The sequence below is a fragment of the Zootoca vivipara genome, chromosome 5, assembly GCF_965207765.1.
Source record: "Zootoca vivipara chromosome 5, rZooViv2.hap1.1, whole genome shotgun sequence".
NCBI lineage: Eukaryota > Metazoa > Chordata > Lepidosauria > Squamata > Lacertidae > Zootoca > Zootoca vivipara.
The window spans coordinates 41,294,141-41,310,840 of record NC_142588.1 but is presented as its reverse complement, the minus strand read 5'-3'; the positions used below and the strand labels follow the sequence as shown (position 1 = coordinate 41,310,840).

General features: G+C 42.4%; 1 protein-coding gene across 12 annotated transcripts in view; it reads right to left on the bottom strand.

Moving 5' to 3' along the window:
* Positions 1-16,700, bottom strand: part of CTBP2 (C-terminal binding protein 2) — a 210,726-nt gene that overhangs the window by 71,914 nt on the left and 122,112 nt on the right. For 7 of the 12 annotated variants that reach the window (XR_004693873.3, XM_088669587.1, XM_035137550.3 and 4 more), the window contains one exon: positions 1,680-1,837. The exons of 3 other annotated variants lie outside the window; for them this stretch is intronic. Coding sequence is in view for 7 of the 9 variants with exons in the window: in XM_088669587.1 (XP_088525713.1) it covers positions 1,680-1,737 (58 nt within the window). In the remaining 2 variants the exon portion in view is untranslated. Of the gene's footprint in view, positions 1-1,679; positions 1,838-4,247; positions 4,396-16,700 lie in introns of those variants that run through there. 2 more of the 12 variants (XR_015949995.1, XM_088669589.1) reach the window with 2 other exon arrangements.

Here is a 16,700-nt window from a genome sequence, read left to right as displayed (position 1 = left end):
CTGCTCCTGGGGAACTACAGCCTGTTGGGGAGCCAAAGGTTGAGCCAGCTAGCCCTGCCCCAGACAGCAACTGTAATAACTTTGCCACAGCTGTAGTCAGTGCTCCCCCCCTAGAAAAATAGGTGAGGGTACTCACCATGAGGTTGTTAGATTACGTGCCACACTTTTTACACCCCCCCCCCAAGAGATATGTATCCCTTAGTACCCCCGGGGGGAAATACTAGCTGTAGCTGATTCCAGGCAAAAGTCTATTGCGTGTCCCATTGTTTATGGATGGCAGCCGGGGAGAGCACACATGAACCCCATGAAGGTATAAAGTGTTAATTCATAGTGTGCCTGGATTGCTGCTATTTTCTATTTTTATTGATTTACTGTATGGTGCTTTTTGCAGCTGTATTTACTCTGGTTTGATTGTATTGTCTTATGTAAGACAGTATAAAGCAGTATAGAGATAAACCGATGATGGTGCTGAGCAAATAGCTAACTAATTACACTCGTCCCTTGGTTTTGGAACAGCTTAGTTCCCGAACATTTTGGCTCCCGAACACCGCAAGTGACTGTTCCAGACTATTTTTGGAAGCCAAACATCCGGTGGGGTTTCTGCGGCTTCTGATTGGCTGTAGGAGCTTCCTGCAGCCAATCAGAAGCTGTGCTTTGGTTTCCAAACGTTTTGGAAGTCAAATGGACTTCTGGAACGGATTCCGTTTGACTTCCAAGGTATGACTGTACATCTACAACCACCTCATGCGCTTTATTTGAGCTTTGCGGAAGAACTACATATTCCAGAGAAGGGCAGGACTGCCACTGAAAAGACAACATCATGGGAAATAACCTCCCCCCACAGCACCACACACCTAAACATTGCCCAGGATTTCATTGCAAAATGTGCATTTCCTCATGTTCACATCACTTCACATCACTGGCTGGTGCTGGCAGAGACAGGGAAATACTTTTGAAAACCATGGAGGCAAGCTGAAGCTGATATTATGGAATAATAGAAGGAAACTTGATATGGAGATCTACTTTTGGCAGCAACAACATTTCTTTGCCTTCATAGAAGTTCCTGCAACAAACGTTCAAGGCTGGCATTCCGCTGTTGCCGAGGTAGTTTTTATTATGTGTTTCCTAACTCTCTGCTTATTTTGTTTTATTGTTAGGATTGATTTATTTTGTTGTGATTTGTATTTTTATCTCTAAATCGCTAAATGTGATTTTGTCATAAATGTTGAAATAAACAAATAAAATGTTGACTTCTCCCATGAGTGAAAAAATCAGCCAAATATAAACTGGTCCAAGGTAAGAATGGGAGAAGAAAGTAGGAATGCAAAGAGCCTTTACATTTTTCAAACCAAGTTATGTGGGTTTGGGGATTTTCAAAGGATGTCTTTAATTTTTCCACATTAGGTGTAGATGTGGAATAATGGCAGCACAAGAACATTACCAAATAAAGGCAAGGTTTTGCATATTAACTGGCATGGAAAAATATATACATATAATGTCAGTTGTCTACAACTACAAGGTACAAATACATTGACAGGGTGCAGCTCTCTGCTTAGTGTTGTATTTCTACGAGGGCATTAGCACTGAACTAGCTTTCCATAAAATGAAATGTGAGATCGGCAAGTTTCCTAAAGTCTTAGGAATTGTTCAGTAGATGTATAGGTTACATCAAGGCTTACCTTCACAAATTCTGTCCAATCGCTGCCGTTTGACTTTGTGTTTGTCCACAAGTGCCATTGCGCTACTGTGTACAACTTTTGGAATCAAAGGATAAAGCAATCCCCCAAGAACTTATGGAAATTCACAGTAGTCCGAGTGCATAACGTCACTTTGAATCCTGCAACAAGAAGAGAGTTGTACATCGTTGGCCCTTTGTAAAACAACATCTGTATTGAAACTGTCTAGAAATGCTTCTCATATCATCAGAATGAAAACAGTTTTGGGGCATTTCGGTCCTAAGACAATGAACTAAAATCTGGGTGCCCCATGTTCACTGTGCAAGTGACGGGGGAAAATAGAAATGTTTGCACACATTTTTGTTTTAGGGCCAGATTTTTATTTCTAACCGCAACAGAGCAGTTAGAAGTTCATACACTTTCCCCTAGAATGCCCAAATGACTGCTGTGGAAGCAGCATATCATAGCCCGTGGCGCTGCACCACGTCAGTCATGCTTTGAGGACAAGAGAGCAAGATGGCACCATGACACTAGTAAAGCCAGCTTCAATGCTTAAAGCATAACAGTGGTGCACTAACATGTTACATGAAATAGACACAGCCTCGCTGGAGCAGACTAATGCAGGAACAGGAGGAACACCCCCACAAAAAGACACACACAACTGCTGCCATTAAGACATTTTGTTCGCTATCGAGCCCTCATTACGCAAACTCCTGCCGCAGATATGGGACAGCGAATGTTTAAATGGAGCTGCAAAGAAGCGTTGCAGACACAGGATGGCTATAGCATCTACTCCAGCCATCCCCAAACTTCGGCCCTCCAGATGTTTTGGACTACAATTCCCATCTTCCCCAACCACTGGTCCTGTTAGCTAGGGATCATGGGAGTTGTAGGCCAAAACATCTGGAGGGCCGCAGTTTGGGGATGCCTGGTCTACTCCCTCTGGAGACTGTATCTGCTTTTCATCTCAGACTTTGCCTTGTTGCTGCTGAAGCTATATACCATTCTCTATATGTCTGCCTTTATGGATTTTTACTATCATGCACTCTTGGTCATTTGAGCTTGATGTTGGTTGAACTAGACGTAAGAATGCTTACACTAGATATATTAACATGTGTGTAATGTAATGCCTTTGTCAGCACAACCAGTGGGGTGTTTTTAAGAAGGAAGCCCATATCTATATGCACTGGGACTGCAGTGTCATCTAGATTTTGTTGTATGGTGTTTCAACTGTATATAGTAAACTGGCTTTGCATACAGCTATGTTCAGAGATAGGAAGTCAAGTGTCTTTGATCATACCCTGAAGCAATGACCCTGCTGTCTCAACCAGAGCTTTTCAATTGTGGTGGTGGTGGTGGTGGTGGTTTTTAAGTCCGAGCCCCAAGCTGCTGAGGTGTTGCCTGTTTCCGATTAAGCCTTAGAAACCAGAGTCTACATCACTTTTGGTGGTCTGAGGTGGAACATCTCAGCTTGTTCCTTGCCACAGCTTCGAGCTCATGTCCTCTTACATTTTAAAATATGCTTTCCCAGTACATTCCTTAAAGATGCTAGAGCAGGTGTGGAGAACCTCCAGTCCACATGCCTAATTAAGCCCAGCCCAGGTCCGAGTTTGGACCACGAGGCCATTTCCCCCAATCCATGGCCACCTGCCCACATCCTGATGTCATATCAGGTGTGGGACAGGTAAGGAAAGGGCTACAAAGATAAAGTGGGGAACTTAAAGCTGGCTGACAGCTGGGATCTGCGTGCACTAACTAAGGCATTCACCATGGGAACTTGTTAGTGCAGTGCAGTTGAAAAGGCAGCTTCATTTTAAGGAGACTGCATCAATATGACTAACAGAAATCATTAAATGCATTTACAGAAATTTGGCCAGTTTATGTAAATAATATCTACCATACAGGTTTAATTTATTCACACTAATGACAAAATTGGAATTTTAATTGAATTCTATTACACACAGTCGTGATGTATGGAAGTGAGAGCTGGACCATAAATAAGGCTGATTGCCGAAGAATTGATGCTTTTGAATTATGGTGCTGGAAGAGACTCTTGAGAGTCCCATGGACTGCAAGAAGATCAAACCTATCCATTCTGAAGGAAATCAGCCCTGAGTGCTCACTGGAAGGACAGATCCTGAAGCTGAGGCTCCAATACTTCATGAGAAGAGAAGACTCCCTGGAAAAGACCCTGATGCTGGGAAAGATTGAGGGCACAAGGAGAAGGGGACAACAGAGGATGAGATGGTTGGACAGTGTTCTCGAAGCTACCAACATGAGTTTGACCAAACTGTGGGAGGCAGTGGAAGACAGGAGTGCCTGGCGTGCTCTGGTCCATGGGGTCACAAAGATTCCGAAATGACTAAACAACATTGCACGCACGCACACACACACGCGCGCACACACACACACACAACGTATGTAATTCACACATTGCCCTTACATTCTACTCTGTTGATGCTAATCTTGATAATTTAGCTATAATTTATATATCTATTTATTCTGCCTAGTTTTAAAGTACCAGCAAATAACTTGTATGTGTGAGACCAATCTATAACAGAAATGTCTAACCTGTGGTCCTCCAGATGTTGCTGGATTCCTACTCCCATCAGCCTCAGCAACACACTGCCAAAGGTCATGGATGATGGGAGGTGTAGTATATCTGGAGGGCCACAGGCTAGCCAATCCCAACTTACAAGATGGTCTGATCTGTGCTGTGCTGTAGCATGTGAAACGTCAAGGGGGAAAAAAGCAGAGGATGTTAGAAAAAAGAGGTGCCGGAACTCACTACGAATGCCTCCCTTGTTCTCTTATAATGGCAATGGCGCCCCCCTGAGAGGTGCCAGAAGTGAGTTCTTGTGAGTTCTGGCTAAAAAAAAGCCCTGGCTCACACCATACTTACGGTAAATGAACTTGGAAAAAGTGAAAAGGAGAAAAAAGACCTTGTACCAACATCAGATTTCAGGCAACTGTATACCAAATGCATTAACATTTTACCAAGTAAAACAACCCTACATGTGATTCCTTTCTGGATGACAAGGTGCTCGTGGTGGGGGAAATGTGACCCAGAATATGGTGTGTTTGACAATCTCAATACAGTACTTGCTCACTTGGGTGTCCAATAAATAACAACCTTTGAGGTTTCACTGATTGGTGCCTATGTAATCTGAAGAAGTGTGCATGCACATGAAAGCTCATACCTATGACAAACTTAGTTGGTCTCTAAGGTGTTACTGGCAGGATTATTATTATTTCCCTATGTAATGTTTGTGAGAGGGCACACATTTGAAGCTTTGGTTCTAGAAGAGGTTTGAAGTTTCATATATGTATCTGCAGCTTCTATCCCATAATATTAAAATGGAACTTATCACTAGCACCTGTTAACAGCCTGGCAACCTTCCCTTAAGCCTCCCTAAGATCAGCACTATTCAGAAGTAAATTAATAGTAAAGTGGATTCCTTTGCAAGAGTCATGAACCTCAGCATAATTACTCAAAGAGAAAAAGATAGCTGCAGGGTGCTTAAAAGCAACATAGGTGCCTATAAAATACTATGCACACATAACAGGGAGTCAATCTATGAATGCGCAGTTTCTACAGGACGTCAAACTTCCACATAACTCACGCTCCATTAAAATCATTCCTGCTAATATAAAATTCAAGTTGTTCAGTGCTGAAGCAAAAAGAAGGGGTGGGGACTGAGGGAGGTATCAGGATGCTTAGACGAAACTCAATGCATGCTTTTAAAAATGTTATTTAACATTAAGCCCAAAGGGGGCTGAAATACCCCTAAAACAATCCAGTGGAAGGGAAGTGAGATTTGACCTGCTTGAACACCCTAAAACGTACAATATCCTGGCTTCCACCCTTAACAAGAACTCTCCAGTTAGAGGGTGAGGATTCAATGCAACATTCTGTTTCAGTTGTCCAGTGGCAGCTGGTGGCCACTGGTAGGGCAGAAGAGGCCAAGTAGGTGGAGCCACAGCCAATGACAGCCCAAGCTACAGACGATGGCAGGCATAGCCAACTACGGTAATTCTAGCTTTGTCTCCATCCTTGCTGAGTTCTACAAGGGGCAACATTGAGGGAGGAGGAGGAAGCCAATAGGCAGTGCCAACCCCTGGAGTGGATGTAAAATAAGATAGTGGACAAGTAGAGACTGGCTGGTGTTCTAGATAAATATTAGAAATATTTTCAAACAATGTGTAGTACTTGCCCCATGTCTATGAATGTTGCACGGGAAAGCAAAAAGTAACAGAAGCCATTTGGAAAGTTGCACAATATAGACAAGGTGCTGTTGAAACCTAAATTATATTGCAAAGTCATTTTTCTGATGAATACAATGTGGAAAGAGAGGCTCTCAATGAGTGCAAGGAGGTGTGAGGGGAGGGGTTGCCATGCAGGCCTGGCCCTACTATGAGGGAGAACAAGAACTGCCTCAGGTAGCAGATGTTGAGGTGGGGGGAGTGGCCAGAGCTGGGAGTGCCATGTGGCCTGCCCTGTTCCCCTATGCTAGCCTGCTGCCCTCAACTGCAGTAGAAGACACTGTCCTTTCACCAGGATTGGAGTAACAGTCAACTACCATTCCACTTGGCTTCTGTGTGTGCCTTGGGAGAGGGCACCATTTTGCCCTTTGCCTCAGGCAGCAAAATATCTGCTGCTGTGTAAGCGACTTCACATATGTGCTCCCCATTACTGCTCAAGAGATCCAAATATACTAGCAGGTTTCTGTGCATCATAGCCAATGTGGAGACTGACGCGAAACTAGATCTACATTTGCATGACAATGATCATCTTGGGTCCACTGGTTAAATACATCACCCAGATGGTGCTTGTCTCCATATTCAGGGCTACTGTCTGTCATGACTAGAGATGAATTGTAGGTTTATATTGTACGTAATATTGCTTTTAAAGAGCAATCCAACAGGTTTATACAAATGCCATTAAGGGTCGAGTATTATCACAACGTTTTGCAGGTCTGGGTAATGCTGCCTTCTTACAGCTACGATCCTATCTGTTCGTCTAACACAGCATCCCAGAAGGAAGTTCAGCTTCAGTTTGCCAGAAACTGTTGGCTATAAATAGTTAACAAATGCAATAGGATACTATTGTGAGGTTTGGGAGGGTGGGGGAGAAGACTGTAACAAATCTACTGCCTAGCAGGATCACAATTTCACGGAGATTATTGTTATTATTATAGATGGTTATCAATTATGCATCACGTTGATAGTTAATTTATAAAAGGAACAGGGGCTTACTGGTGCCGCTGAATTCTGACTGATAGGAGATGGGCGATTTCCTGGTAGTTAATGGCCAATTTCCCAGCAATACGACTGCAGCATAATCACAGAGATTTATAGTAATAATTAATTGATTTTTCCCTCAAAATGTGAAGATTCTAAAGACCATGATTCCCAGTCCTATTAATAATTAATCCTCCATTTTAAAAAAAACCCCAACCCAAACCTAAACTCTGAATTCAAGGCAAAGAAGGTTTTTAAGGGAAGAGTTTATTGTATTACCAATAAAAGGGGGAAGGGACCTATGTACATAAATAAAAGGTTACAGCAGATAAATACAGTAGATAAATAGAAGTGAAGTAATTTTCACTGTCAACATTTCTCAGTTTAATGAAAGCACTCATCACATTCTAACAGGAATAGGTAAAGGTAAAGGTAAAGGGGCCCCTGACCATCAGGTCCAGTCGTGTCCGACTCTGGGGTTGCGGCACTCATCTCGCTCTATAGGCTGAGGAAGCCAGCGTTTGTCCGCAGACAGCTTCCGGGTCATGTGGCCAGCATGACAAAGCTGCTTCTGGCGAACCAGAGCAGCGCACGGAAATGCCGTTTACCTTCCCGCCGGAGCGGTCTCTATTTATCTACTTGCACTTTGATGTGCTTTCGAACTGCTAGGTGGGCAGGAGCTGGGACCGAGCAACGGGAGCTCCACCCCATTGCAGGGATTCGAACCGCTGACCTTCTGATCAGCAAGCCCTAGACCCTGTGGTTTAACCCACAGCGCCACCTGGGTCCCTTAACAGGAATAGGGGAGTAGAATAAAAAGCAAGAACAAGTCTGTCTCGGCTCGACTAGTAGGAAGTTAGCTTACATCAGGTATGAGTAACTTTATGGTTCAAAACCCAACTTGTGAGAGCTGGGAACAACTTTGAAGATGAAGAAATGGGTGAAAGTGTGCAGGCATCCAAGAAAAGAAAGAAACTCCCCGTCACCGAGTCATACATGAGATGCAGAGAATCACACAATTCCCCACGATGTACAGAGTACCTCTTGCTTGTGGGAGAAGTACAAATGGTATCCTTTACTCCCCCAAATATTCAAGCAAGGAGCAGACAAGAAAGCCTCGCTATAACTTCTACCACCACAGCTGCCACCTTCAGTTTTTAACAGTTTCTGCGTCATCTGTAGGATACCCGTCTCTGCTCTATACAGGATAGACCCATAATTTCATCTTTCTGTTGCTACACCCAGGCAGATATCAAACCAGTGTCAGCAGTGCACTGTAAACGGGATAATCCAGAGATATACTATGACAGGGCAGAAGAATTTCCAATCAGGGGAAACAAGATTTGAAGTGATGGACCCTGAACTTGATATTATTTCACTCAGCAGTGTAGCGAGCTGCCGCAACACCCGGGGCAGCAAATCGCCATGCACCCGGGGCGCGCGGCGTCACTACGTAACGACGCATGCGGTGTTAAGTGGCGGGGTATCACCGCCCCCCCGCGCCTCCAAAGCTGCGCGCCTTCAGCTACAACCTCCAAAAGCTTTTTCCCGGGAGGCTGGAGGCTCGGCTTGGGAGTCACGGGGGTGGAACCCGGGGCGGGCCGCCCCCATCGCTCCCCCATTGTGACACCCCGATTTCACAGCAGCAGGGACATCTTACCATCTGGGTTCTCAGTCAGAGACAATTCTCGTTCCAGAGACGCCAATAAGTAGCAAATGGTATGGCTAGCATAGATACTATGGTATTACAGAGTCAAAACATCAATACTGTGAACACATTCTGTATGTTACCAGCAGTGTGGTCCTGGCAGTGATGGCAGTCAAAACCAAGCCTGGCATTTCTGTCCCTCTCATTACCAAGCACCAGCCTTAAACACACAATTTAAAACAAATTCTTGAGAACAACAATTTTAATGGCTTCATTATTTCCAAAGCTGAAAATCTCTGCATGTAAAATATTTGCACTTAAGCCAACTGCACGTGACAACAGCAGGAACTCTTCGATCATCAGGAACACGGAAGAATTACAAAGGAAAGAAAAACCTTACTACTTTTGCATGGTAATTAGAAAATGTAATAAATCTTTTAAGGCATGCAAATTGGAGAGCTGCACTAAAAAGAGAAAAAGACATCCAGAACCTTAAAACGATTGCATTTATTAGGAGCAAAGGTAAGGAGGGTTTCAAAACACACCACTTCAAAAAACATACAAACATTACTTCGAAAAGTAAAGGAAACAAAAATAAAAAACCTGTGTTCAGTTTTTGCTCACAGCCTTCACACAAAAAGGTCTGCTTCAAAAATCAAGCCAAGTACACTAGTCCTTTGCTGCACATCCTGGTGCTTGATAAACAGAAATCTGAAATGGCAACGATCCTTCTAAAATACAGTTACCATGGAATGAGTGAAAAGTTACATAAATTCATAAACTACTGTATACTTCAATCATTGAGTAGCCCTGTAAAATGGACTCCAACCAAGTTTTGTAGGAGCTTGTGCAGCCAATACTCCTAAATCAATAGTGGGTTGGTGTGCACTTCCCTTGCCAGCCCCTAAACTCTCTAGGAGGAAAACTTCTCTGCCAATAACTATTTCTAAAAAGTTAGATCCTCACTGAGCTTAGCAATACCATTTATTGATGATGTTGTACTACTGGCTTGGATACAGAGGAAGGAAAGCAAAACAGGGCAAGCTTGCACTATGGTGCTTTCACAGCACACCCCGCTGAGACCACTGAAAAGCCTGAGGGTCACAGACGAAGTGCAGAGGGATGCAATGTGGAAATCAGAATAAATCAGGAGTGGGGCTTCTGTACTGGAAAGGGCAGTGTAAAGCTGCAGGCAGATATACAGTGGTACCTCGGTTTACCAACAGTCCCGTTTACGAACGCCTCCATTTACGAACACCGCGGACCCGGAAGTGTTTACATCCGGGTTCAGCGGCGTCGTATGTGCAGAAGCGATCTGCGCAGCATGCGCAGAAGCACTCTATCGGTGCTTCATGCATGCGCAGAAGGATGCCTTCAGGGAGCAAATGCCTCCGTTTACGAACGCCTCCATGGAACGGATCGCGTTCATAAACCGAGGTTCCACTGTACAAACAAATAAAAATGTACAAGCAAAAATACATACACCTCAGCAAGAGGCAACCCTCTGTTGTCCTCTCATACGGGATTATGGAGGGAAATGAATCCCGTTCACTTCCCCCACCAAAACAACAACAACAACAACAACAACAACAGCAAACAACTGGACCTATTTGCAAATTGGCATCTTAATCCGCTCTGGAAATGCTTATAAGACTATAAATTTCATCCATTTTGGCCAAAAGGGGAGAGAGTTATAGCTGTTTTTTTATTCCCCATTATAACGGATGGGAAACATAGGCCTTAGCTTTGCATGGAGCAGCTCAGAATTGAAACTAAAGATCGAAGAGAACAGAGCAATTCAGAGAGATCAAAATTATACACAGTTATAAGGTGAATCTTGGGTCCCTTGCACATCCCTAATAAATAGCTCTCCAGTTTCTTAAGTAATCTTATATCACAAGATATTGATCTCTTGTGTCTTATTTATGAACTTGCATAGTTCACTTGGGAGTACACTGCACAGAGTGAATCTCTTCAGTCTATTGCCATGACTGAACTTGAGAAAGCAGCTGCATCAGCAAGACTAGAGCCCTGATACTGAGCTGCAGCTTTTCAACCAGGTTCCACTGAAGAACTGGTCCCTTACACCAGTGGCCTTATACTTCCCAGGGCAGGCAACACAAAAGGCAGGAGCTGGCTGAGATGCAATTGTATGTAAAGCTGCAAACCAGAGGATTAAAACATTCAAAGCTCCTCACTCTTCAAGAAAGAGTTAGCACATGTGTACAGTAATGTGACCCAAGAAGCTTTAAGGGCCTCAGCTGATGTTCAGACTTTGTCAAGTGAAGTGGTGTGCTTGGAGCTATCTCAGGTTCCATAATTCTAATCTGTTCCTACCTGACTAAAGGACCAACAGGGATCTGCCATGCCCCAAGGACTTTTGGTCATATTAAAATACCTTTCTGAGTTCTCATCAACATACAAGAAGATACCCTCTAACTAGTAAAAAAAACCAACCACTTCATGCACCAATTCCATATCATTTAAACCAGAATTAAAAAAAACCACAAAACACAATGCCTATGAAATCTGTAAGTACATCACTACATGTTTAAACACTCTGAAGATAAAGGCACCAATTACGATATAGATGTATTTCACAAATTAATACAGTTTCCATGATTGGGCCCATTCCATTTAAGTTTGACAGGTGCCCATGATGATACCATGCAGTGATAAGAGCCTGTTTTTAAAACCTGCTGGAGTAAAACAAGCTCCAAAAGCCAGGATTTGGGGTAGCATAGATATGCTAGTAGGGAAACAACAGAAACACAGAGGAGATTCCTCTTTAATAAAAAGATTTCCATTAGTTGAGCAGGATACACACACCTACCACTTCTTCTAAATGATCTCTACTCAATCTGAAAATAAAACACAATTCTAAAACAGTAGTAGTAAGTAGGCTAAGCACAAATGAAAGCAGAGAGAGCAATTAACGCATACATATATGCACAGTTTCAGCATATAATGAAATCTGAGTGCGAAGATATACACACAGGGGGGGGGAAACTGTAATTCTTTGGTCTTCAGCAAGATTAGGAAACAACTGAAGTGATTTACATATAGTAATTGCATGTCCTTGCTAGTCTCCAGCGGCGTCTTTCAAAATTTAAATTTCCCTGAAAGTGCTCGGACACTACCCCAGGCTTTTATTTATTTATTGGGGGGGGTGTGTGTGTGTGTGTTACTTAACCATGACAGCAGGAAAAGTAATAACACATTGCAAAAAAAAAAATATTTCGGTTGCTTCTTAGGATTGTGTTTTAAATACCCACAGTCCATGACAGAACAAGAACAAGGAGGGTGTTACACCCAACGCAAAGAAGGGTCTCTTCCAACAACAGTGAAATGGGCACTGCTCAGTAATGTGTTTGGCCTGTGAATATCCTTGCAATTGAACTGAAGGCATGAAATCCATCTGCTGCTTAAATTGTGAACACCTCCATTACTATTACTTATTTATTTGATTACTCGCCCACCCTTCACCTTGAGACTGAATCTTTCATTTTTTCTTACAAATTCTTTTGTATCAATAACAGATGCAGATTAGCAGACTAAGCATACAGTGAGAAAAGTACAGATCCTTGGTTATGTACTGTATAAAAAACCCCCACTAGTTTTTGTCTGTTTTGCACATGATAATGATCACATTTTGTATTTTGTTATCCTTGTCCAGCATGGGCTTACCAGGATGGGGAAATGCATGGGGTATGTGTTTACTGATATACTACTAGTTTCTAAAGAGAGGAAAAAATGAATCTAAAGAAGTTCATGTTTTGTGCTCCCTGAGCACACAATATTGCGTAATCCCAGTAATAAAAATGTATTTCATGAGCAGCACTTATATTGATATTATCTTATCTATTCAGTAGTAGATAGTGGAGACTGGTTCCATCTCACCTGTATAGTTTCTTCCTAACAGGGAAGGAGGTTAGAGGCTATGGTCCTATCAGCGGGAGCCAAACAAAAAACATCAGATCTTGATAAATGGAGACATTTGGTTCTACTGAATCATTTTCCTTGGTCACTCTAATTGCTTTCAATGGAAAAACACTGTTCTTTTCTCATTTCAAGGGAATAATAAAATCTGTTAGAAGTTTATAGGAGATCGAACTTAAATAAGGACCAAAGTGGCTAACCACATTGTCTCCAGGTTCCTTCCCATTGTATGACCATTTGCTCTGTCCACTAGCTAGAAACAAACAAACTTTTCCACAGAACTACATCTTTGCTACTCTGAACTGCACAGAAAAGTAAACAAGATGAACTATGTTACTGAGTCAAATTCTATTCCAAATCTTCTAGCTGCTTTAGCTGAGACTTAGCAGTTTCTATTATCGAGGAAACAGCAGAAAGTAATAAGGCCAGTCCATCCAACTGCCTTTTCATTTTCCCAACACAATTAACCAGCAACCAGTTAAAATTTGGTAGGACTGAAATCACCCAGTATCCTTCAACCCCAAACCCCCAGAGAGGTCCTTTTATTTCTCTTCTGAGATGAAAATACATACATGGATAAATACTTTCCCAACAAACTAAGCAAAATAAAATAAACAAACAAAAAAACCCAGGGTACGTGAATGAAAAAACAACATAGCTAGAAACATAAAATACTTGTTTGATTCTATAGGAGCGGTTCTATTACATAAAAGTCACAGCCATGAGGTATCTTCCAGGCCCACTCTAAGAGATTCTGGAATTAGAAATGTCTATGGATAATGAGAGCATTTACAATGTTGTTAGGCTGAGGTGGTGATGGTGGGGAGAGTAAACAATATAAATCTTTTATCTCCACACTAGAAAGAATATGCCGACTGCTGATTGATAAGTAACACAGGAAAGAATCTCTCATGAAAAGGTCAGTATTTTGCAGTGGTCCGTTTTTCAATCCTGACACTGAGGGAACATTCCAAATGGACAATTGGTTTCACATAAAATGGGAAAGAGTATAATTTCCTTAAGTTATTTGAGTAAACAAACCATTTTTCCAGATTAGCCAGTGAACTTGAACATCAACTTGCTCACAAAGGTCCATATAGTTAAAGCTATGATTTCCCCAGTAGTGATGTATGGAAGTGAGAGCTGGACCATAAAGAAAGCTGATCACCAAAGAATTGATGCTTTTGAATTATGGTGCTGGATGAGACTCTTGAGAGTCCCATGGACTGCAAGAAGATCAAACCTATCCATTCTAAAGGAAATCAGCCCTGAGTGCTCACTGGAAGGACAGATCCTGAAGATGAGGCTCCAATACTTTGGCCACCTCAAGGGGAGAGAAGACTCCCTGGGAAAGGCCCTGATGTTGGGAAAGATGGAGGGCACAAGGAGAAGGGGACAACAGAGGATGAGATTGGACAATGTTCTCGAAGCTACGAAGCTGAGTTTGACCAAGCTACGGGAGGCAGTGGAAGACAGGAGTGCCTGGCGGGCTCTGGTCCATGGGGTCACGAAGAGTCAGACACGACTAAATGACTAAACAACAACACAACAACAACAACAGCCAGTGAACTGCTCATACAACTATTTTTGTGGCCTTCTGTCACAAGACTCACTGGCTTCATCATGTGTTGAAGTAAGTTGTGTCCCAATCATCACTAAGATAACTTGTTCAATACTTATTCACCTTTAACAAATAAAAAGCTTTCAGGTGGGATGGGAAAGGAATGCCAAATGCATGCGAGTATAAAAAGGGTGAAAAAGCAGACCACACAGTAGTAGTACTGTTTTTGTGTTCATTCCCAAAATCATTGGACAATGATGCTCAAACAATTTAGTTGGGTTGCCATCTTGACACTGCTGGAAGAGCTGTCTACCAAAAGCCTCCTCCTAATGCCCTACCCTACTGTCTGTGTACCTATGAACCATACCCTGCCTGTCAACTACAATGACTTGGAATCACTGGAACACCAAGGCCCCACTTGGGGCACCTGCCTGAACAACTGCTCCCTTGCCACTGAGCATGACCTGGAAGTCAGCTGCAGCATGTAAACATAGCTGATGGACTTTACATAAGATTGGGTGGTCTGTGAAATAACCCATTTTATCATTATTATATGGGTATGGCAATGATCAGAGGCCATTAACTATTAATATGTCTTTTATCTCACAAACATAAAGACTTTTAGTGTTAACAGTTTAAAACAAATTTCTAAATGGCTCAGAAGGGAGAACGAAGCTTTTCTAGAAATAGATTGAGAATATTACCGGTAAAAGCAGGCCCAGCAGAACCTGTGACCTTGATAAACCTTCTGTTTTGGATGCCTACCTGTATCTGTGAACAGGAGGCTAAAATGTACAGTTTATACCTTTGTAGTGTCAGGCTGCATGTTCTACAAGTCTGGGTTAATGTGTTTTTCTGAGCTGTTTACATTAACTGATCAAGGAAGCATATAAAGCAGTCCAGCATTTTCCACCACAGTAGGTTAGGGAGTGATAGGCTTATTCATGTCAACTCAATTCAGAACCAGTTTGTGTGCATCTGATAACATGTACAAAGCACTACTGCCTCTTTGGGAGTTTTAATTAGCTTCACCTGCATTAACTCCATAGCATCAGCAGTACTGGAAAGCTACCTGAAAATTCAAGTCCTTCTCCAACAAACATACCTGGTACAAGAAAGGGTGTTTTAGAACAGGCTGGCAGGAGGTGGTTGGGGGAGTGAGGAATGACAACAACCACGTAAAACGCTTGCAATAAGCAGTTGCTGTCTACTCCAAATAGAGAAGATATTCACCAGGTGAAGACGACTGCATAATCACGTGATTTGGTCATGCACTACAAAGCAATCAACAATACATTTGTTTAGAGCAGGCATGACCAACAAGTAGATCGTGATCTACCGGTAGATCACTGGATATCTGCGGTAGATCACTGGTAGATCATTGGCTGAACAACTGTGGCTCCCCTAAAAAAAGCTCAACATTTTACCTCCTCCCTGAAAAAACTCAACAACTTTGACCTGAACCCCACAGAAATGGGCCTTCCTCCTTCCTCAAAAAAGCTCAGCAACTTTGACCTGAACCCCCCAAAAGGGGATAGATCACTGCCAGTTTTTAACTCTGTGAGTAGATTGCAGTCTCTTGGGAGATGGCCACCCCTGGTTTAGAGAAAGGGATTAATATCAAAGAACTGTTCCTATATCTATAGAAAGCTGCTGGATTTGGGTGACTGAGCCTGCTGAATGCTCAACATACATGATCAGAAAATCATCTAATACTTCAAGCTCTGGAAGAACTTCTTAGGGAAACAGTACCTGAGTCACAATATTGAGACAATCTGGACAAATTCCAGCAGGTAATAGTGAATTTTGGTGACATTGCTGTTTTTTGCTGAAAATGATGAGTTACTTTAGACAGGAGGTCTTACACAACAGTGCACTACAGGGGGAGCGGGGTTGGAGGCGCTTGCACTACAATTCACCTGCAACTCTGTACAGTTTAACATATGTTTTACTAGGCTATATTTAGTTGTGTGCCACCATTCATCATGGCTGACTGGATCTCCAGGGAGATCAGTTTTCTATCTTTCTTGGCAATACCAATGACAAGGTAGCCAAAGTGCAAAAATGGAAGGAAGAGCCAGCAATAGAGGCATTTTCCATTATAACCAGGGGTTACAATTTAACCCATGATCATGTCATAGTGTTTTGGCTCAGGAGGGTTGGACCTAGGTGCTGGGTATTAAAAAATACTTTGCAGCCGCAGTAATAATTTAATAGTTCCCTGCTGGAACTAGACTACAGAGAACTTCATTTCAAGTATCCTCTATCACAGCTACTGGTTTTCACTTTTCACATTAAGGGTCACAAAATAACAAAGAGAGACTGAAAGTAGCTGCAGCTAGAATGACTGGGGAAGCTATATTGTTATAATCAAAGATAAAAAAACTACAGGGGAGAAAAATGTAGCAAGTCTGTTCCTTTACTCTGGTGGAAGAAGCAAAAATGCTAGAGGTTAAACATCAGTACAGTAGAATGTTTCAGTAATAACTGTGATTCCTGATGGCTGGAAATAAGGTACCTTTCTCTTCAAGGAACTTTATTTCAAGACGGGACCAAAATCTTAAAAGACTTTTACATAAGATGACAACAATTTTAAGCAAACAGCCCAAATATACAAGTGAATAACATACCGGTA